General features: G+C 58.3%; 2 protein-coding genes across 2 annotated transcripts in view; one reads left to right on the top strand and one right to left on the bottom strand.

Moving 5' to 3' along the window:
* PLCD3 (phospholipase C delta 3) overlaps positions 1-5,231 on the top strand; it is a 12,208-nt gene extending 6,977 nt beyond the window's left edge. The window contains exons 7-14 of the mRNA XM_017838106.1: positions 126-295; positions 533-559; positions 1,143-1,302; positions 2,118-2,234; positions 2,318-2,466; positions 3,097-3,232; positions 4,455-4,604; positions 4,691-5,231. Of these exons, the coding sequence (XP_017693595.1) occupies positions 126-295; positions 533-559; positions 1,143-1,302; positions 2,118-2,234; positions 2,318-2,466; positions 3,097-3,232; positions 4,455-4,604; positions 4,691-4,779 (998 nt within the window). The 3' untranslated portion in view covers positions 4,780-5,231. The remainder of the gene's footprint in view (positions 1-125; positions 296-532; positions 560-1,142; positions 1,303-2,117; positions 2,235-2,317; positions 2,467-3,096; positions 3,233-4,454; positions 4,605-4,690) is intronic.
* Positions 5,232-6,441: 1,210 nt separating this feature from the next.
* Positions 6,442-21,158, bottom strand: part of NMT1 (N-myristoyltransferase 1) — a 16,339-nt gene continuing 1,622 nt past the window's right edge. The window contains exons 2-12 of the mRNA XM_017838123.1: positions 16,590-16,704; positions 15,205-15,349; positions 13,342-13,460; positions 12,782-12,873; positions 12,069-12,185; positions 11,217-11,387; positions 10,793-10,901; positions 9,565-9,735; positions 9,171-9,338; positions 8,502-8,639; positions 6,442-6,738 (exon numbers count right to left, since the gene is read on the bottom strand). Of these exons, the coding sequence (XP_017693612.1) occupies positions 6,718-6,738; positions 8,502-8,639; positions 9,171-9,338; positions 9,565-9,735; positions 10,793-10,901; positions 11,217-11,387; positions 12,069-12,185; positions 12,782-12,873; positions 13,342-13,460; positions 15,205-15,349; positions 16,590-16,704 (1,366 nt within the window). The 3' untranslated portion in view covers positions 6,442-6,717. The remainder of the gene's footprint in view (positions 6,739-8,501; positions 8,640-9,170; positions 9,339-9,564; positions 9,736-10,792; positions 10,902-11,216; positions 11,388-12,068; positions 12,186-12,781; positions 12,874-13,341; positions 13,461-15,204; positions 15,350-16,589; positions 16,705-21,158) is intronic.

Here is a 21,158-nt window from a genome sequence, read left to right on the forward strand (position 1 = left end):
CCCCTGCCCATGTCCTCATGTCCCCTCTGAGCCCTGAGCTCAGCCCATGTCCCCTCTGAGCCCTGAGCTCAGCCCATGTCCCCTCTGAGCCCTGAGCTCGGCCCATGTCCCCTCTGAGCCCTGAGTTCGGTCCTTCCCCCCACAGCAGCTGAAGGAAAAGATCCTGGTGAAGGGCAAGAAGCTGCCAGAGCCGTGGCAGGAGCCTCGGGGAGTCACCTGCCTCCTGGACCCAGAGGAGGAGGAAGAGGAGGAAGAGGAAGAGGAGGAGAAGATGCAGGACAGAAGCAACCGGCGGGTAAGGGGCTCTCCCAGGGCTGTGGTGCCGGGGGACCACGACATCGTGGTGGTGCTGGAGGATCTTGGAGTCCTGGTGGTCCTGATGGATCACAGCATGCCAGTGGTGCTGGGGGGCCATGGAGTCGTGGTGGTGCTGGAGGACCACGGCATCCTGGAGTGTGCCAGCAGTGCTGGGCCCTGGGGGGGTGAGCACAGCCAGCACACCCCGCTGCAGCCCCGCTCTCTCCTCTTCCAGTCGCTGCAGGAGATCAAACCTCTGCAGGTGGGTTGTGGGATGGAACTGGGGGTTGATGGGTTGGGTGCCGTGGGGGTGGTGAGTGGCCCAGCAGAGGGAACCGATACTGGGGACCCCTCAGTTCTGCCTCCCTCTTCCCATTGGGCTGGGTACTCCATTGGGCTGGGGTTTCTGATGCTTCAGGGTCTCCATCACCTCAAGTTCTCCATCATGTTGGATTATCCCTCACTTTGGGGTCTCCATCACCTGCAGGGTGATCCCTCGGGGTCTCCATCACCTTGGAGGGGGGTTCTCCATTGCCTCAGTTCTCCATCACCTCAGGGGTCTCTGTCACCTCTCTCCATCATCTCGGGGTGCCCATCACTTCGGGGTCTCTGTCACCTTGGGGTCTCTGACATCTTGGGTTGTCCATCCCCTTGTGCTCTCCATGACCTCAGGTTCTCAACATGCTTGGTTTGTCCATCAGCCCACGGCCCATCATTCCATTGCCTCAGGTTCTCCATCCCTTTGGGGGCTCTCAGGCTCTCAGGGTGGGGGACTCTGCAGACCCTTGGGCAGGGGGTTGGCCCCCAGAGACAGGGTGGCCCTGACCCCACGGTGGCTCCCGCAGGCCAAGGATGCACTGCAGGTGTCCCCGGAGCTGTCAGCCCTGGTGGTTTATTGCCAGGCCGTGCCCTTCCCCGGGCTGGCCCAGGCCCTGCGCCACCCCCAGCCCTGCCACATGTCCTCCTTCAGCGAGAGGAAGGCACGGAAGCTCATCAAGGAGGCGGGTGAGGGTGATGGGATGGGGACAGGGATGGGGACAGGGGTGGGGCAGGGATGGGGACAGAGTGGTTCCATGCCCCTAATGTCACTGGGATGCAGGATGGGCTCTGTCACCAGGGTGGGTCCAGGGGTGGTGGTCAGGGACACGCTGGCCTTGGTTGGGTTGCTCTGGACTGGTGGGACTGGGGTCTGCTGGCAGAGTCTGGGGCCAGAGGGTCACAGGACTAGGATCAGGGTCTGGGATCAGGGTTTAGGATGTGGCATCTGGGTCCAGGGTGAGATCTGGGGCTGGGATTAAGATCTGGGTCACAGTCCAGGGACTGAGGTCTGGGGTCAAAGTCTGGGGTTGGAGGTCAGGGTCTAGGGTCGAGATCTAAGGTCAGGGTCTGGGGTCCAGGGCTGAGATTAAGATCTGAGTCAGTGTTCAAGATCTGGGGTCCAGAGTCAATGTCTGGGGTCAGGGTCTGGGATCTAGAGTTGGGATTAGGATGTGGGTCAGTGTCCAGGGTTTTGGTTTGGAGTCTGATGGATCGGGGTGTGGGGTCAGAGTCAAGGTCCAGGATCAGGGTCTGGCATCTAAAGCCAAGGTGTGGGGTCAAGGCCTGGGATCTTGGGCTCAGATTAAGGTCTAGGTCAGCATCCAGGGGCTGAGAACTGGGATCAGGGTCTGGGCTCCAAGTTCAAGGTCCGGGGTTGGGGGCTGAACCGCAGGGCCTGGTTTTGGGGTCCACGCAGCCGGGCAGGCTCTGTCCCTGTCCCCGGGCACACAGGGGGCCCCACACCAGCCCCATGGGCCCCGCTCAGCCCTGTCCCTCCCCAGGCCCGGCGCTGGTCCGGTACAACACCCGGCAGCTGAGCCGGGTGTACCCGCTGGGGCTGAAGATGAACTCAGCCAACTACAACCCCCAGGAGATGTGGAACGCCGGCTGCCAGCTGGGTGAGACCCCCCAGCCCCCCGGGACACCTGGCACCCCCCCGGAGTTGTCACCCGCTCTGACACCCGTCCCGCTGTCCCCACAGTGGCCCTCAACTTCCAGACTCCGGGATATGAGATGGACCTGAACACCGGGCGCTTCCTGGGCAACGGGGGCTGTGGGTACGTCCTGAAGCCCCCCTGCCTGCGCAGCCCCCCCGGGGAGGGGTCCCGGCGCCTGGAGCTGCACATCAGGGTGAGGGCACCCCACGACCCCTGGGTGGGTGCCACCCGCGGCCCTACTGGGTGACTCCCATGACATTCCAATGCCTGGCCACTATTCCCGGGTGACACCAACCCCGCTCCCAACCAGGTGCCACCCACGTCTCTTCTGGGTGACACCAACCCCATGCCCAGGCAGCTGCCACCCATGTCCCCTCAGGGTGATGCCAACCCTGTGGCCAGCCAGGTGCCACCTGCACACCTTCTCCTTGGGTGCCACCAACCTCTCTTCCCCAGGGGACACTGACCCTGTCCTCACATCTGTTTGGGTACCACCCATGTCCCTTCTCCTGGGGGCACCAACCCTGTCCCTGCACCCAGACATGTGCCACCCATGTCCCTTCTCCTGGGTGGTACCGATTCTGTCCTTGCACCCAGCCATGTACCACCTTTGTCCCTTCTCCTGGGTGACACCAACTCTGTCCCCAAATCCAGCTGGTATCACCCTTCTACTGGGTGGCATCAAACACCTCCCTTCTCTTCGCACCAGTCCCAACCAAGTGCCACCCACACCCCCTCTCCTGGGGACACCAGCCCTGTCCCCCCAACCCTGTCCCCCCAAGCCCCCCGCAGTGCCCCTGGTGCCCCAGCCCCCTGTCCCCAGGTGATCACGGCGCAGCAGCTGCCCAAGCTGAACAGGGACAAGGGCAGCTCCATCGTGGATCCCTTCGTGCGCGTGGAGGTCCACGGGGTCCCGGCCGACTGCGCCCGGCAACAGACCCGGCACAAGCTCAACAACGGTCAGTCTGGGGGCCATCCCAGGGCCCCTGATCTCCAGGGACACCCCAGGGCCCCCAGTCCTTAGGGCACCCTGATCCCCAGGACACCTCAGGTCACCCAGAGGCACCACGGGGAACCCTGACCCCTGGGGACACCCCAGGGCACCCAAACCCCAGGGACCTCCCAGGTGCCCCCTGACCCCCAGGGGGGGACAGTCCCTCGAGCACTACCCCCCCAGCACCCACCCCCAGCTGCACTGGTGCCCAGGACGTCCCAGTTCCCCCAGTGCCCCCCAGTGCTCTGTCCCCAGCACAGCCTGATCCCCAGCACTGGCAGGGTCCCAGCATGTCCCATCCTCACCAGTGCTGCTCCCTTCTGGCCTCCAGTATACCCAGCCCAAGCCCAGTATGATGACCATCCTCCCCAGTATAGCCCATCACAGCCCCAGTATGACTCCCATTCTCCCAGTATAGCCCAGACTGATCACAGGAGGACTCCTGTTCCCCCAGTATAGCAGAGCCTGGCCCCAGTGGTACTGCCATTCCTCCAGTATAGCCCACGATGGCCCCAGTATGACCCCCATTCCCCCAGCATAGCCCATCATAGTCCCAGTATGACCATCATTCCCTCAGTATGATCCCACCCCTCCAGTCCACCATGGCTCCTGTATGACCACTCTGCTCCCAGTATGGCCCAGTCCAGCACCCCTTTCACCCACTATGACCACTATTCCCCCAGTATATCCCACTGCAGCCACAGTATGACCCCTATTCCCCCAGTATAGCCCAGTCTAGCACCAGTATGATCCCTATTCCCCCAGTATGACCCCTATTCCCCCAGTACGTCCCACTGCAGCCACAACACGACCCCCATTCCCCCAGTATGACCCATTTCCCTAGTATACCCCACCGTGGCCACAGCAGGACCCCCATTCTCCCAGTGTAGCCCAGTTCAGCACCAGTATGACCCCCAATCCCCAGCATACCTCCTCACAGCCCCAGCACGACCTCTTTTCCCCACTATACCCCACCACAGCCCCAGTATGACCTCCATTCTCCCAGTATAGCCCAGTCCCTTTTCCCCAGTACACCCCACCGCAGGCCCAGTATCACCCCTGCTGCCCCAGTTCCGCCCTGCCCTGTGCAGGGTGGCAGCCGAGCCGGTGCCAGGGTGGGTCTGGGTGGTCCCTGGGGGCGGGGGGTGGCCCCGGCGGCCCCGCCCAGCCCCGTCCCGGTGCCGCAGGGTTCAACCCGCGCTGGGAGGAGACGCTGCGGTTCCGGGTGGGGGTCCCCGAGCTGGCCCTGCTCCGCTTCGTGGTGGAGGACTACGACAGCACCTCCTGCAACGACTTCGTGGGGCAGTTCACGCTGCCCCTGCCCAGCCTGCGCACAGGTGGGGGGATGGGGAGCCACCCCCGCTGCCCCCCGGGGGTGGGGACGGTCCCCCTGCCCCGCGCTGAGCCCCCTCTGTGTCCCCAGGGTACCGGCACATCCACCTGCTCTCCAAGGACGGCGCGTCCCTGTCCCCGGCCACGCTCTTCGTGCACGTCCAGTGCAGGAGCCTGTGAGGTCCCTGGGAGGTCCCCGTGGGACGGGGGACGTCGTGTCCCCCCGTGGGGGGTGGGCACCCTCCTGCTCCCTGTGTGGGGACAGCCCGGTGACACTGCTCCCCTGCCTGTGGTGACAGCACCCAAGGGGCTGGGGGACCCCCTCCATAGTGCCCATAGTGCCACCTCGTCTGCTGGTGCCCTACTCCTTCCCTCCCTGTCCCTGTGACAGCCAGGATGGGGTGACCAGGCCGTAGAAAACCCCACAGGGGTGACAGCAACCCCCAAATGTCACCAGCCCTGGCCATGCTTGATGCCAGCTGCAAGGACAGTGCCATCACCACGAGGTCCCCCAGGGGACCCTGCCACCATGTGCCACACTGTGCCCGGCTGGGGACACACCCCCACCCCTGCCCTGGCACACATTTATACCCCGGGGTCAAGCCAGTCAATAAAGGTTTTATTTTAACAGAGCCTGTCCCGCTGTCCCTGTCACCCCCCAGGGCCTGTTGTGGGGGGATAAGGGCCGAGCCCACCCCCAAACCAGCACTGTCCCAGGGAGCTGCCAAGCACCCATGGGTGCTGCACCCACGGAAGCCGGGAGGGAACAGCCCTCAAACCTGCCCCAGGGGCAAGGGGAGGGTCCCACTGGGTGCCCCCCACCCACACCCAGCCTCCCCCAGCACAGCAGGGACACCAGAGGGGACACAGAGGTACTTGCATAGGTGACACAGGACCCCGAGCAGGGGGATGTGATGGCGCTGCCGGGGGGGACATGACGGGCTCCTGGTCCCCACTGGGGCCCTGCAGGTCCAGGCTGGGGTGGGCAGAGACCCTGGGGGTCCGTGGTGCCACAGGGTGTGACGGACACACGGGGACAGGGAGGTGGGGGAGTGCATAGACGGGGGGTCTTGGCCTTGGTGTGCAGCTTTGGAAACCTTTGGCTGGGAGGGCAGGAGCATCTCGGAGAGCTGGGTGGAAACGGTTCCTGACACGGCAGGAGGCTGTCCAGGCGCTCCTTTCCCAAAGGATCTCGATGGGATGAAGGTTTTCCATGAGAGAAAACTTTTCCTTTATCTTGGTAGATTCCACAGCACAAGATGACGAGCTGGGAGGTGGTGGAGGCACCAGGGTGGCTGGGGAGCCTGAAGGCCCGGGGGTGATGCCGGTGGCATGTATCCATATTTCCATGCTTCCAGAGAAAAGCAGCTGAGGCAGCAGTGATGGAGCATCTCCTGGTGCCCACAGCCCCAGCATTACAGGGAAGGAGCCCCAGGAGTCTGAGCAGAAATGGGTGTGCCAGAGCTGAGTCCCCCTGGATCCTCAGGGGCTGCTGCCCCTCAGTTCAGCACTCGCCCCGTTGCAGGGTTGGAGTCTCCATGTCTGGGAGGAGATGGGACAAGGCATCACTTGCACAAATAGCCCTTAGGAAGGAATTCCGACGTGCTCCGGAGCCCGCAGGGAGGGAACCAGTTGAACAGAGGAGGGAGCAAACTGGGGGCAAAGAGCCGAGCAGGGGAGAGTCCAAAGCACCCTCAGGGCAGGCAGGAGGACCTGGCCACTGGCCACCACATCCCGGTGCTCCACCACGCCGGTGCCGCAGCCTCCACCTCGGTGTGCCCACGGAGAACAGTCCCGGTGCAGCGGCCGAATGCGACTCATGGCAGTTGGGAACAGGAAAGATTTAAAATATATATAATATATACTTTTATTATTCACCCGTTAACTCCATTATATGCCAATCATGATCTAGTTTCAGCAGTTACATTCCCTTGATCGTGTCTTTACGAGGATGCAAATTAGACCAGACCAGACGAGGAGGCGGCGGGTGGCGGCGGGAGCCTTGGGCGGCTGCTCCGGTTCCCCCTGGCCCGGTGCGGGTCCAGCTTTGGCAGAAAGGATGAGGGGCAGCACCTCCACCAGGCCCGGCTCCTCCACGCTCTCCTGGCAAGGGCTCACTTACTGCAGCACCAGTCCGACCTGGGACCAATGGAAACGGGGAGTCAGGATGTGCCCGAGCACCGGTGTTCCCAGCTCCGGGCAGACACAGCTCCCGACCCCTCACTGTGCCAGCTGGGAGGGCTCAGAGTTGTCCATGTGGGTTTCCTCACCAGTTTTGGGATATTTGAGAGCAGCAAAGCCCTGGACTTGTGGCTGAATGGGCACATGGGCACTTGCCCAGCTCTGGGGAGGTGACCAATGTTTGGGGTGTGACGAACCACAGACCCCGCCAGGCTGTGAGACAGACTTGACTCACGAGCCAGGGATGTTCCTGAGCTCATGATTAGAGGGAGGGAACAGCTCTGCCATGAGCCAGGCTGGGAGAGCTGGGGGGGTTCACCTGGAGAAGAGAAGGCTCCAGGGACACCTGAGAGCCCCTTCCAGGCCTAAAGGGGCTCCAAGAGAGCTGGAGAGGGACTTGGGACTAGGGATGGAGGGACATGACAAGGGAGAATGACTTCCCACTGCCAGAGGGCAGGGTTAGATGGGATATTGGGAAGGAATTCTATTGGGAAGAAATTCTTGGCTGAGGGTGGTGAGCCTCTGGCACAGGTTGCCCAGAGAAGCTGTGGCTGCCCCTGGATCCCTGGAAGTGTCCAAGGCCAGGTTGGATGGGGTTTGGAGCAACCTGGGATAGTGGAAGGTGTCCCTGCCTATGGAAAGCAGATGGAACTGAATGAGCTTTAAGGTCCCTTTCAACCCAAACCATTCCATGATTCTATGATCTGGGAGAAGCTGCTTCCCAGAGCCCAGTCCTGAGACAAGTCCCACTGCTGGTGGGTGGTCCTGGTCTCTGGTCAGCCCCACCACAGGGCACATCCTGGGAGCATTCCCAGCACCAGGCTCTCCAACCCACCAGCTCTTCCAGTGAGAAAAGGGATTGCTGACACCTCCTGGGAATCTCCTGGGCTTTCCTGGAAGGCTCAGTGGCCAAGTGAGGCTGGTTTAGGGTGTGTGTTTTGTGTCCAGAGACAGACCTGGCTTCACATCATGGAAGCAAAGCCCCGTGACTGCCATCAAGGCATTAATTAGCTGTTAAGGCATTAATTAGCTGGGATGTAGCTGTGCAGATTCTGGCTCTCAAGCACCATCCTCTCCAAGGGGGCTGTGGACTGGACAGATGCTGAACATCTTCAGGGTGGAGGGACAGTGGCAACCAGGTACTACCTAAAAACAGCCAGGCCTGGCAGATGGGGTGCCCATGGCCCAGTACTGGGAGCAGCTAGGTGGGGAGTGGCTGCTGGCCCTGGGGACAAGGTGACACCCTGTGACTCCATGGCTCATGGTGACACAGCTCATCCTCACGGGATCCTGTTCACAACAACCCAACACCTCTGAAGTTCTCCTGCTCTCTCCAGAGGGGGTGGTTGTTCTTCCCACCCCACTAGGACAGTGACACCCAGGGCTGTGTGGTGACTCCTGGGTCCTGTGAGGGCTCACAGGGCACAGGAACTGCTTCCCAGGTGACTGTCACAACCACTGGTGTCCCATGTGTCACCGTTCAAGACTAAAATGAGCCTGGAGAGATGAGTGTCCAGGGATTTTCCCCAGGGACAGCCTCTGTGCAGGCACAGCAGGGATGGCACAGAGGAGCTGACACTGGATTCACCTGTCACCACGTGTGACAGACACCAGCCAGCCTGGGAACACTGAGGGGTGTGTAACAAACTCATTTCCCTGGGGCTGTGGGGACGAGACCCCCTCCAACACACGAGGAGGATCCCCCACCCCACGGCACTGACCTTCTCTGGGGCCATGCTGGGACACTTCCAATTGTACAGGTAATACTGCAGGTTCCCGTCCCCGATCCCAAACTTCAGCTTCTCCAGGAAGGTTTTGTTTTCCATGAGATCCAGTGCATTGAAGACGTCGAATCCTTTCTGCTCAGGGAAGACACAAAGCCGTGAGCTCCTGCTTTCATGCTGGAGAGCTCCTCCCACCTGTGAGCTGCCTGTCCCCCTCTCCTGCCCAGCTCTGCATCCCAAAAAAAGGGCCCAAGGCCAGCAGGTAAGAGCTCAGCCTCAGTGTACCCACCCTCAATCCAAGTCCTATGGACACACAGCAGGACTGTTTGCTGTAGGACACGAGCAGACACCCTGAGCTCTGCTCACCACGAGCTGGAAGGCTCAGGGTACCCCTGCATCCCTCTCCTGAGTGGCAGATCCTTTAGGATTTTAGGAACAGCCCTGTGGCTGGCCCTTCCCACAAAACCAAGGGTGTCCAGCCTGCCATGAGCTTCCGGGTGAGCTGCTGGTGCCCAGTGAGCTTCCCAGTGCCCAGTGAGCTCCCAGTGCCCAGTGAGCTTCCCAGTGAGCTCCCAGTGCCCAGTGAGCTCCCAGTGCCCAGTGAGCTTCCCAGTGCCGAGTGAGCTCCCGGTGCCCTGGTGCCACCCCGTCCCTGCTGTCCCTCACCGACTTGGCGAGGATGAGGGCGTCACTCATGAGGTCGATGAGAGGCGTCTTGGTGTGAACGTTGTAGAAGGAATAAGCAGCTTTCAGGCTCTTGTGAGTCGGGTGGTTCATGATGGTGGAGGGCAGAGTGTAGAAGCTCAGGAAGTCTGTCACCTCCCCCGGGGTGCTCTGGAAGGCAGAAGTGACGCCATGACATGTCAGAGCTGGGATAAAGCCCAGAAAGAGCCTTAGAGGGGCTTTTCCAGTGGGTGGGAGGGGACTCTTGAGCAGCCCAGGATGGAGACACCACCCTCCAGCAAACGCCCACCCTGGAAGGACATCTCAGTGCTCTCACAGCTCCAGCAGAGGCAAAACCCAGGAAAACACCCCCCATCACCCCGCTCCTGCCTCTCACCTCTACCACAAAGGTGTCGATGATGTTCTCCTGAGGTAAGAACCAGTGCTCCACCTCCTCTCGGCTCATCACGGGCGTCAGGTGGAACTGCTTCAGGTACTCGGTCAAGAGCTTGTGCACGGCAGAGATGTCCCTGTGCTCCATGGGCCGCAGGCCGGGAGTCTTGGGAGTCTGCAGAAAGTGGGACAAACTGTTCTGCTGCTTGCACGGTGGTTTTTCCCAGCCAAGGGCTCTCCAGCAAGCAGCACAGAGATGTTCTCTGCTTAGCTCAGCCCGTTTTCAGCCCCCCAGCCCAGCCCTGCGTGCCCAGCAAAGGACGGATGTGATCTCTGTGATCTTTGCCAGATGACACCGATGGCAAAGATCACAGAGAGAACAGCACGTCCCAGAGCCCCGTGTGCCAGGTCAGGTCCCACTGGCAGTGGCCTCCTACCCACTAATGACACCAATCTCTGCTTCCTTTCAGGTCTCTGCTCCCGCTCACAGCAGGCACAGGCTGGGAGACGTGTCCTTGCTCTGCAAGAAGCTGCCTGATATTATTCCCAGTTGGCCTCACTTACTAATCTAGGGTTGGGATGGCTCAGCAAGCCCAGATCTGCTCTGGGGCTGAGTTCCTGTGCAGAAACCAGCAGCTTCACCCCAGCAGCTGGTGCCTGTGTGGTGTCAGGAGGCAGGAGCCGGGAGCCTTGTGCTGCCCGGCACTAAAACAGCACTTTCCAACCCAAACGGGCAGCTCTGGCCGACAGAAAGGAGTCAACAAGGTCGGGGAAGGTGGTGGCAATTTTAATGTTTTGTTTGTTTTTTTTTTCTCTCATATCCAGCTGGGGAACTTCCCCAGCAGGACAACTGCAGTGCCAGATCTGATCAGTGTGACTGAAGAATGAGGGACTAACGCGCTCCAAGGTCACGCCGAGGCTGTGTTTGGACAGATGAAGGCTGTCAGATCTGCCTGCTTGTTTTAAGCAGGAGGACAGGCTATGACTCACCATCAAACAAAACCTCACAGGGTCCTCTAACTGCAAGAATCTGCCCTCAAAATGTAGGTACTCAGGCAGAAATGCATAAAGATTAAATAAAGCACAATTGCTTGACAGAGTCATTTACCATACGGGGCAAACCCCGGGTCACCAGGCAGAGGACTCGACCTCGGCCGGGATGTTTGTGCTCCAGCTCCCAGCCTGGCCCAGCCAGGGGCAATTCCTGAGCTCTGCTCCCGGCTGGAACCCACCTCGGGCAGCCGGTAAAGCTTCGTGGTACGTTGCATAGTCATGTTCCTGCTCAGGTGGGAAAATTTGACCTCGATGAGTTTCCGAGGATTCAGGGAGCGGTGCCAGTACCTGCGGAAACACACTGGCGGTGGGAGATGGTTCTGGGGCACGAGGGTTTCGTAGCTGCCGTGAGGGCAAGGGAGAACATTGGGCCAGCAGCTCCCCCTGAGGTGCCTGTGCTGCAAAAGTCTCCTCTCCTGGGTTACATGAGCAGCTTTAGCAAAGCCATTGGACTTAATCCTGGAAGGGCAGTGCGGGGAGGAGAAATCTGGGCTGGGATCACTCTCTCCTGTCTCGGGAATCCCACAGGTGCTACTGGTCAGAGGGGACTTTGGGAACGGGAGATGCGCGGAGAGAAATCCTTGGAGAGCCACAGGCACTCACCTGCAAGTCCCCACAGGCTTTGGCAGCACCACTCCTGCAGTGTAAACAGCCTGGAAGATCCCCTCCAGATGCACCCGCCGTGTGATCTCGCGGATCAGCACCGGAGCCACCCGCTTGGAGCGCAGCTTTTTGTGGACACACAGGAAGTTTATCTCCACCATCTTCTTCTCTCTTGGGGAAGGAACAATGCAGAGCATGAGACCCGACTGTCCTGACCTGGGAGGATCACACCAACGCCCTGGGTGATTTACCACCAGCCCCTTCAAGGGAGTGAGGAGGCAACGCCCCAGGGAAGGGCCAAGGGGCAAGGGCTGGGTTTGGAGAGCTCGCCCTTAAGCTGTTACCCATGGTTTTCCCAGGAAAAACGGTCTGAATCTGTGTCAGAGGAGGGTTAGGTTGGATCTCAGGAAAAGGTTCTTCCCCCAGGGCAATGGGCACAGCCCCAAGGCTGCCAGAGCTCAGGGAGTGTTTGGACAATGCTCTCAGGGACAAGGTGGGATTGTTGGGGTGTCCCGTGCAGGGCCAGGAGTTGGATTGGATGATCCTCAGAGGTCCCTTCCAACTCAGGATATTCTGTGTCTCCATCCAGCCCTGGATGAATTCTGTAAGCCAGAGCTCTGAGCTGACCTCACTCATTGAGGAAAAGCCTTCACAGCTCTTGACTTTCGAGATGTCCCTGTGCAGAGCTGCCCTGACCACCTCAAATATCTGCCATCTTCTCCTGCAAGGCTGCAGGGTGCAGGTCTGGCTGTGGGCTGGGGAGGACAACGTAGCCAGACCCCCTCAGTGCTCCCAGGAAGCCCCACCTGCCAGCAAGAGGCAGGATGAGAAAGGCAGGGGAGCAGCACTCACGTGTCATAGATGTGGATTGTGGCTGGAATGGCGCTGATAAATCCAACCAGCTTCTTGCTGGAGACAACTCGGACCCCACAGTGCCACTGGGGCAGCCAGCCCGGAGGACGCAGTGCCCTGGGGAGAGACACACCTCACAGTCACCTCCCATGTCCCCATGTCCCCAGTGTGCCTTCTCCTGCCTCCCCCCCTGCCCTGGGACACCCTGCATCCAGGAGGATGAGAGGGTGACAGTGATGTGCTGGGATCCATGGCAATTCCTGCACTCCAAGGCCAAGGCCAGTCCTCACTAGTGACACAGGAGGAAATCCACATTCCTCGATTCAGGAGCACCCCAAGGAAACAGCTCTGCTGCAACAGGACTGCACAGGTAACTGCTGGCAGCATCACTTGGCAGCCGCCCTCCTCCCACAGCTCCAGGGCACTGGGAAATTCCTCAGCTACTGGGATGTTCACAAACACTTGAGGGATCAAAGCAAAGAGGAAAAAGGTCCAGTTTTAGGCTCCCATATGTCAAAGGAGCCGGAGGCAGGCAGGGCTGGGTGACAGCCCCCCTCGCAGTGTCCCTGGGACAACACACGCAGTGACAGATGGGGAAGGGACATCTCAGGAGGAAGTGAGATGGGATAAGCACAGGCAGCTGCAGTGCTGTCACTGGGATGAGGCTTGTCAGCATCCAACCCCCTCTGCTCCACACTCCTGGTGCCACTCACCACAGCAGGAACTCAGGGGAGTAATCGAACCGGAACATGTTGTCGTCGTCCTCCACGTAGTTCTCGTTGAGCAGCGTGTAGAGTTCCTTCAGCTACAGCAGCACAGAGCACACAGGTTAAGGAGGTTATTCAGTCACCACCTGCTCCAGCTGCCCCCAGAGGGGACCCTGAATGCTTCCTGTGTGGCCACAACAGCCACATCCCTGTTAAAGGCACTGTGGTCCTGGGGCAGAGCAGGGAGAGCAGCAGGACACGTCCTGGTGCCCCTGGGTCATCTCCCAGGGAGGTGGGTCACGGTCTGAAAGGTTTTCTTAAGGGAATGCCTGGCTTCAGGCATCCTTATTGTCCCCATGGAGAAACCAGGCCAACGTGGGATGGGCGAGAGGGAACTGCAGCAAGGGAAGTCAGACCCATCCAACCCCAAGGAGATGGTGTAACACCAAGCTGGAGACTCCTGGTGGGGTGCGGGACATGTTTCCGTCCCCAAAACAATCTCCAACAGTCCAAGTAAGGCACTGCCAACCGAGATGCCCTCCCAACACACGTGTGCCTGTACTCACCACACCTCTGTCCCCGAGGTCCAGGGCATCCCAGGTGAAGCCCTGGGGCAGGGTGTATGGCTCCTGACGGATATTGTCCTTGTCCGGCTCCACCGGGCCGTGGGTGTTCACCACCTCTCCTGGAAGAGAGAGCAGGGAGCCATGGAACTCTCCACTGTGTGAGGCCAAGCCTCAATCTGGTGACCAACACTCCTGTCTCCCACCCCAGGTCCCTGGAGCAGCCAGGGATTGTCATTTCACCCTCCCAGCTTGGGACAACACAGGGCAGGGAATCAAAACTGCTCCCAGGGCAATGGTGGGGCTGAATACAAACACCTCAGTCCCAGCAACGTCTTGTTTTATTCTTCCACAGATGTGCAGGATGCAAATGGTCCTCCTGAGATCTTCTCCTTCCAGAACCTCACCAGTGCTGCTCAGGTGACCAAACACAGCCACAGCTACACTCTCCAGGTCCACGTGTGATGCCTCATCCTTCCCCATCCCCATGCTCCCAGCCTTGGCCAGCACTTTCCCGGGAGCTGCTCCATGGGATGATTCTCCTGCCAGCTCTGGCCTCTGCCACTTGGCAAGTGTCCGTGTTTCCCACCCACTGAGCCCAAGGAAGAGCTGCAGGGAACAGCACAACTTTTGTTTTGTAAAACCACTAAGTCCCAAAGCCCTGATTCAGCCAGGACATGTCAGCTCAAGCTCCAGCTTTATTTGGGATGTCAGCACAGCGGCACCACCTCAGTGCTGCCAGGAGGAGCGAGTCCTGCTAATCAGGAATTCCCTTAAAAAGGCATTGAAAAGGTTTCCAGGCAATGGGGAGGTGGTGAGAGCCCAGAGCAAGAACTTCCCCCATCACACCCAGCCCGGGCAGCTCCCAGAAAGGCTCACCCCTGGCTGCCCTCTCTGTTTTGAGCAGGTGCTGAACTGCTCTGGAATCTGGCCCCAAAAATCCCACAGCCCTCCTGTTATCCAGCCCTAAATATCCTCGTGTGCCAGAGTGTGCTCCCAAGGACCATGAGGAATGCTGAGACACGGCCAGCAACATGGCATTGAGAGGAATGGGTTGCTTTGTGCCTCCCTCTCCCCAAAAGACACCTCCCACCCTTCCTCCAGGCTTTTCCCAAGCAGAAACGAAGTTTGTGAAGTCCAGGGTCCTCGGGAAAAATGGGAAATGCAAGAGCAGGCTTTGCTGCCTCACATGACCCCCTGCCACCTCACTGGGATTTTCCCAGCACAAAGCTGAGACCATCTCCCAGCAAACAGGTTCTGAGACCCAAAATAAGCCTCACAGTGGTGCTGACAGCATGGAAAGGGAATTCCCGTGGAAAGGGAATCAGATAAGGTGTTTGTAGCAAGAGAGGTCAGACACAACCCCACGAAGGGAGTTACTGAAGAGCAGCCAATTTAAAGCCATGACAAGCTTCAGGTAAACCTGGAAACTGTGGGCTGGGACTCAGCACATGGACCTGCCTCCTGGAGCAGCTCCCATCACTGTCTGGCCCCAACTCACCCCAAGTTACCTTCCCCTCCAAGGGCCCCTGGATGGGAAACTCCAACCCCAAAAAGGGGAGAGCTGGATAGTCCAGGATGTGGCAACACTGTGCATGAAAACTGGGCACAGAGGGCTGGGGAGACCCAAGTCATGGACTGGGATTAAGGGATGTCCAAATGCAGGAGGCATCAAATCAGATGTCTGAAGTGGTTCTCGTCCCTCTGTGCTGAATGGTGCAGAAGTGGTTGTGATGCCTCTGAAGCCCAGGCCAGCCAGGGACTCACTTGGTGGCCACAGACCAGCTTTTCCAGGTTTCTCTGAGCAGCCTGGGGACAATAAGGCTTCCCCCAGGGCCCACAGGACAGTGAGGGGGCTGCACATACCGAGCTTGGGCACTGGCTGTGTGTCCCAGAACTGGTAGCTCCTCTTGCTGGCCTCCTCCATGGTTTTGGCAGGGCCCTGACCTACAGAGAAGAGCTCGATGGCTTTTTGAATCTCCTGGATCCTTTCAGCGGGTAAGGAGTTCACCTGAGGGCAAGAAAGGAGGGTGGGAAGGTGAAATGAGTAAGCTGAGCCACGAGGTCTGTATCTTGGCTCCTCCTCAGGGGATCCTGGAGCTGACCCTGCCTGGGGGCACTGCCAGGAAGGGGAGAGCAGGCACAAGACCCCCTTCCCAGCCTCAATCCTTTACAGGATGGATGAACCCTTCCACCTGCCACACACCTAGACCTGCTTTTTAGGCACTCCTGGGACAAATGAGATGGAGGAACTGCCTGAAAATACTTTAAGGTTCAGTTAAGAGGGTGCTGTGAGCGCCAGGAGGAAACCTCCCTTCCTCACACCCTGCAGGGCCCCCTGGATCAACCCACAGCCAGCGCTGGGGATTCTTGCAGTGGCTTTTCCCTCTCATTGTTCAGCCTCCTCCATCTAAGCTGGATCTGTATCCACAAACTGCAGCTTCCAGAGGAGTCCCTGGGACAAATCAGAGAAGTTCAGTCGAGATGAGACACTTCCCTCCTCCTCTTCCTCAGGGTGGGTAGCTCTGCAGTGAATTCTCAGCCCCAGCTCCTCCCTGATCCCTGGGGAACTCAGCTGGAAAAACGCAAAGCCCCAGTTTAAAGCTCTGCACAGTCAGATGGACAAAATATTCCAAATATTTGGATGGGAACTGGGCACCAGGCAGAAAACAGTCTCTGTTGATGTGTCCCCTGCCACAGGACCAGAGGGGACGGGAAGGTGCCACCCTGGCAGGGACAAACCCTGCATGTCCTACACCCCTTCCCAAATCACCAGCTGCTGGAGAGGATCAGGCAAAGCCCAGAGGGATAAGACAGCCCCTGCTCTCCCTGGCTGCTGTTCTGGTGATAATCAAGCCAAAAATCAACACCATCAGGTGTCACCCCTGTGCTGCTGCAGGCAGGACAGGCAGGACGGGGAGCTGGCAGGTGGCAGCGTGGCAGTTCCTGCCTGTGACAGGCAGCTGGTGTCTGGAAAGAGCAGCTCAGAGGCGCCAGTGTGACCCTGGAAGTGGCTGGGACATCCAGCCAAGGGCTGCATTATCCCTGGAGTGCTCTGCAAACACCTTCTGCACAACAATTCCCCCACACGGAGTCAGGCTGGGAAATCACTCCATGGCTGGAGTTTATGGAGCAGCCAAGTGCCCAAAACCAGGACTGGGGACTCCTTCCTTGCTCTGAGCTGCACTGGAGAGGTTCAGGATGGGGCTGGCTGGTGTGTGGGGCTGTGATTCCAGGAAGGGGTGGCTCACCTTCACTGGCTGGTCCTGAGCCTGGTCGGGCTGGTCTCCTCCTCCTTTCTCTTTCTTCCGTTTGGGTTTCTTTTTCTTCTTTTTGGCTCCGCTGTCATTTGCTGGACTCAGGCCCCTGGGGAACAAAAGAAACATCCTTGCAGCCTTGGGGTTTTCTTTGGGGAGGACATTTACTGGGCTTCTGAAGCTCTCCAAAGAAAATACAGGCTCCCTGCTGAGTGTCAGTCTCCAGGAAGGGGAATACTCCGTGCACAGAGGGTGCAGCCAAGCACCCACTTCACAGCAGAGAATTCCCTCTGAGCTCCCAAAAAGGGATCAAAGCCAACACCTCCGACCCTGCAGGTTTGCTCTGCACCACAGGTGACCATACCTCCGCTGTCACATTCCCCTGTGTGGCCACATGTGCCCAAATCCACCCTGTGGAGTGGTGGGATGTCCAGCTTTCGCTTTTTCCTCCTCCCCAAGGCCAAGGATGGATGTGGGAGTAGCAAACGCTGATCCAGCCCTGGGGACAAGGCCCTGCAGCAGGTCCAGGCACCACGGAAGGGTTGGTGGCCAAGGACACTGCGCTGAGTGTCACCTCCCCTGCAGGGGTGATGCTCTAGGGATGCTGTTTATTGGAAAATGATTATATTGTTATGCTGGAGCTGGGAAATCGAGACTGAGAAGCAAATTTCTGGGACTGCAGGGTGGGAAATGCACCAGGGTATTGCTCCTTCTTTCAGGGATGCAGGACAGCCCTGGACATCCTGATGATGATCACCCCAAAACAGCCACAGGGGTGAAGCCCCACGCTGAGCCCAGCCTTGCTGATGGCAAATCCAGGACCAAAGCACAGGAGAGGTGCCTGCCCCTGGCCTGGCACGTGGGGTCAAGTGATGGTGATCTCATGGTCCTGCAGGACCTGACACAGCACAGGTGATGTTACTGCTGCAGAGCTGGGGCACCCCAAGCCTGGCAGGAGCCTCAGTGGTCCCCAAAACAAGGTCACAGCCTCTGAGAGGATCAGGGCTCAGGGGGAAATTCAACCCTGGAGTGGCTCTGCCATGTTTACTCTACAAGAGGTGTCTCGTTCCTTGTAGCCCAAAACAACTGCTGCTTTCACAGCAGGGACAACCCCACAGCTCTGACCTGCCCAGCCTGGAACCCCCCAAGCACCACACACTCCTGGAGCAGCTTCATGTCTTTACCAGACACAAGACAGTGGTGAGGAGGGTGGAGCAGGAAAAAGAAAGAAGAAACATGCTGGCAAATGTGTTGGAGCAGCATCCAACTATTTATTTCAGTGAGGACAGAACAAGGAGGAGCTGGGAGGGGAAGAAAGCTTAAAAAACACAAGTGGAAGGTGGCAGTGGGTTGGAACCACAAGGTCCCTTCCAACCAAACCATTCTATGAAATACCTGAGCTGAGCAGCAAGGGGGTTATGAAACCAGGGAAAAGTGGATAGAGAACTGTGGTTTTTGAGGGATGAAGATGGGAGGGCTGGGCCAGGAGGTGCCTGTGGATGCAGCACAGAAACCTGACGTGATGGGCTGCACTGTCCTGGTTTGCAGGACACGGAGTTGCCGGGCTGGGGAAGCTTTTCCATGGACAAAAACCTGAACAGCAGCATGTGCTGGGGAAAGGGAACCAGCAGGAACCAAAGGAAGAGGATCAGAAAATCGATCAGCAGAGCCCTGTGTGGAACACCGGGAGACAGGAAGCATTACTGGCACAGGGAAAAAGCAGTGGCTCAGGGTGAGCTGCTCCACAATGGGGAGGGAAGAGAAGCCCCCCCTCTTCTCCAGAAGCACCTGAAGTGTTTGTTTGCAGCAGAGCAGAGAGAGGAGCAGCAGCTCCAAGGACCAGCATCCCGTGGTGCTGCTGAACCACCCCTGGGGAGAATCATACCTTCCTTCCCACTGCCAGGAGAGGGCTTGAACCATCCCTGGGGGGAATCTTACCTTCCTTCCCACTGCCAGGAGAGGGCTTTGCCTCCACGCAGGAGCCGCGGCTCGGACATGACAGCAGCGCTAATCCCAACACAGCGGCACTGACACCGCTATTGATTTCCATGACAAATGTGTGACGGCTTTTCTACCTCCCTGGGGAGGAGCAGGGGCGGGACCGGGCACATCCCGGCCACTCTGAGCTCCCGGGCTGAGCCAAACCACCCTGGAGCGGCAACAAACGCATCCAAAGCATTTCCGACCAATTTTAACAGCACGAGGGGAATTCTTGAGCACATCCAAGGGCCGGAAGCCGCCCCTTGCAGAGGAGACAGACACGTTTTCCCAGCTCACCCCACACTGGGATGCTGCAGGTGGCAGATGAGGCAAACAAAATGCTCCCCTCGTATTCCGTGGGCGTCGCTGGGCTCCATAAATCAGAGCTGCCAAGTCCCAGCGTGGTGCTAATGACTTCAGTCCAACCAAGCCAGGCTCACAGGTAAAACCCTCCCTGATTTATGAGCAAAGCTGGCGTGCCCTGGAAGAAATCAGGGTGGCAGAAGGTGGGATGAGGTTTTGCATTTGCCTGGGGAAGGATCCTGCTCCATCAAGGAGATGAAAACCAACCCAGAGGAGGAGTCACCACCACGCAGGAAAATGCTGGAAAACCCAAAGGACCAACTCACTCAGAAGCAATAACAATAGGTATTTTCTATTTTAAATCTAGTTAGGAAGCAAATATCTTCTTTAGCCAGGGCAGCTGCAGCCCCTCAGACACTGAAATTAAGGACAATGGCCCACCAGTGTCCTGGGACAAGTCACCACCATCCAAAACCCCAGCTACTGCAGCTGACCCAACCCACGGAGCCGAGGGGGCTGAAGCAGCTTCACCCCCAGGAAGGGGGAGCTGCCAGCCCAGCTCTCATCCAACAGCCTTCCAGCCTTCCCAGCTGCACTCAGAGCTCTTTTCCTCCCTTTTTTCCTCCCAGATCCTCTTTCCATTCTAAAGTGCTTTGAGAGATAAAGCAGGTGGAGAAGGGCACGTTGGTGAAACATCTTCCAATTCCCCGTGGGATCACAATGGTCTCTTTTCTGGCTAAGGAAAACACTCTTCCCTTCTTCTGGGAAAGGCAGCACCATCATCATGGCCATTCCTGGCACTCCAATCCCTCCTTTCCCATTACCAGACGGCTCCTTGAGTTGGAGGGAAAGGCACAAACCACTGCCCAGAAAACAACACCCATAACCTGAGTGATCTCGAAAATTGGGTTTTGGAAGCACCTAAATACACCAACTGGGCCTGTTCAGGGTGAGACCCACTCAAACTGACTGCTTCCAGCCTCTGGAGGCTGGAAAACACCACACACAGCCAGTAACAAACTGGTACTCGGCATCTACCCCTCTGTCCCCTGGATCCGTGGGTGATCCTGCTGTATTCCCAAATCTGAGGGCTTTGGTTTTGCAAGGTGAGGGAGGAAGCACAAGGCGGGACAACTCGGCTCCCTCAGCCTGGTGAGAGGCTGGAAGGTGTCAGATGAGAAAGAGTTGATCCCAGCTCCCTATTTAGGTGCTGGAAAATCCGTGTGCCAAACCCGGGGCTAATCAGGAGCAGTGCTTAGGCTGTAATCTCGTTAGGGGCCGGGGAGGGAGGAGGATCTCCAGATGGCAGAGCTCAGTTACTGTGCCCCACACAACACCTACAGCTGAATTCCACATGTGGTTGTCCCAGGAACATCCTTTTGTGGTGAAGTGCTGGCAGGGATTGCCAAACTGGCAGCTGCCCCTCTGGAAAAGCTCCTTTTCCCCCCTCACACCCTATCCAGCAACAACCCAGCTGCACTTCAGGGAATTCCCAAGCTCTTCCTGCCTGGGACTGACCTGTTTCACGGGGCTGGGACACTCCAATCCTTAGTGTCACCGCTGTCCTTGCTGCCTGTGAGGTGACAAACCCCACCAGCCTGAGCCCATTTCCAGAGTCAGGGAATAAACCCTCCACAAACACCAGGGACACAGCAGAAGGACACGCTCTCCACACAAAGGAAAACATGACAAACACCAAAGTGAGAGTGTTTTCATTGGAAAATCAACTCAGATGGCCACAGCAGAGAGCAGTGCAGCCACTTCCCTCTGCTGACACGAGACCGAGGCTGAGGAAACCTAATTCCTCTTTCCTGTCCTTAAAAGGAAAGGAAGTGCTGCTTTCACTAAGGAATACTTTCATGTTTTAAACCTCAGTGCCTGGATCCAGTGCACAGACTGGCACTGACAGCACTCCCAGTGTGGCTCTGCAAAGCCCAGCAGCTCCAGGCCCGTCCCCTGCCCTGTTTTTGGGGACAGTGTCACTGGGGTGACCAGAAACACTCCCACACCCCAATGGGATGTGACGGTATGGAATCAACATCCAGAAGGAAATCCACCCCCTTTCCCACTGCTTGGTCTCTCCTGGGTGGATCCCCATGAGGTTTTGAGGGGCAGGAGATTTCCCAGAGAGCTCCAAAGCCCCCCTGCCTTGTGCTCCTCATCACTGTGCCTACCAACTATGCTTTTAATGTTATTTCCCAAGCAATTCAAACTATTTCCTAATGGACATCTCCCACTCGGCTTGTGGCATCTGCAGCCAAAAACATTCCAGCTCCTCCG

The sequence above is a fragment of the Lepidothrix coronata genome, unplaced genomic scaffold (genome assembly GCF_001604755.1).
Source record: "Lepidothrix coronata isolate B3197 unplaced genomic scaffold, Lepidothrix_coronata-1.0 Scaffold324, whole genome shotgun sequence".
NCBI lineage: Eukaryota > Metazoa > Chordata > Aves > Passeriformes > Pipridae > Lepidothrix > Lepidothrix coronata.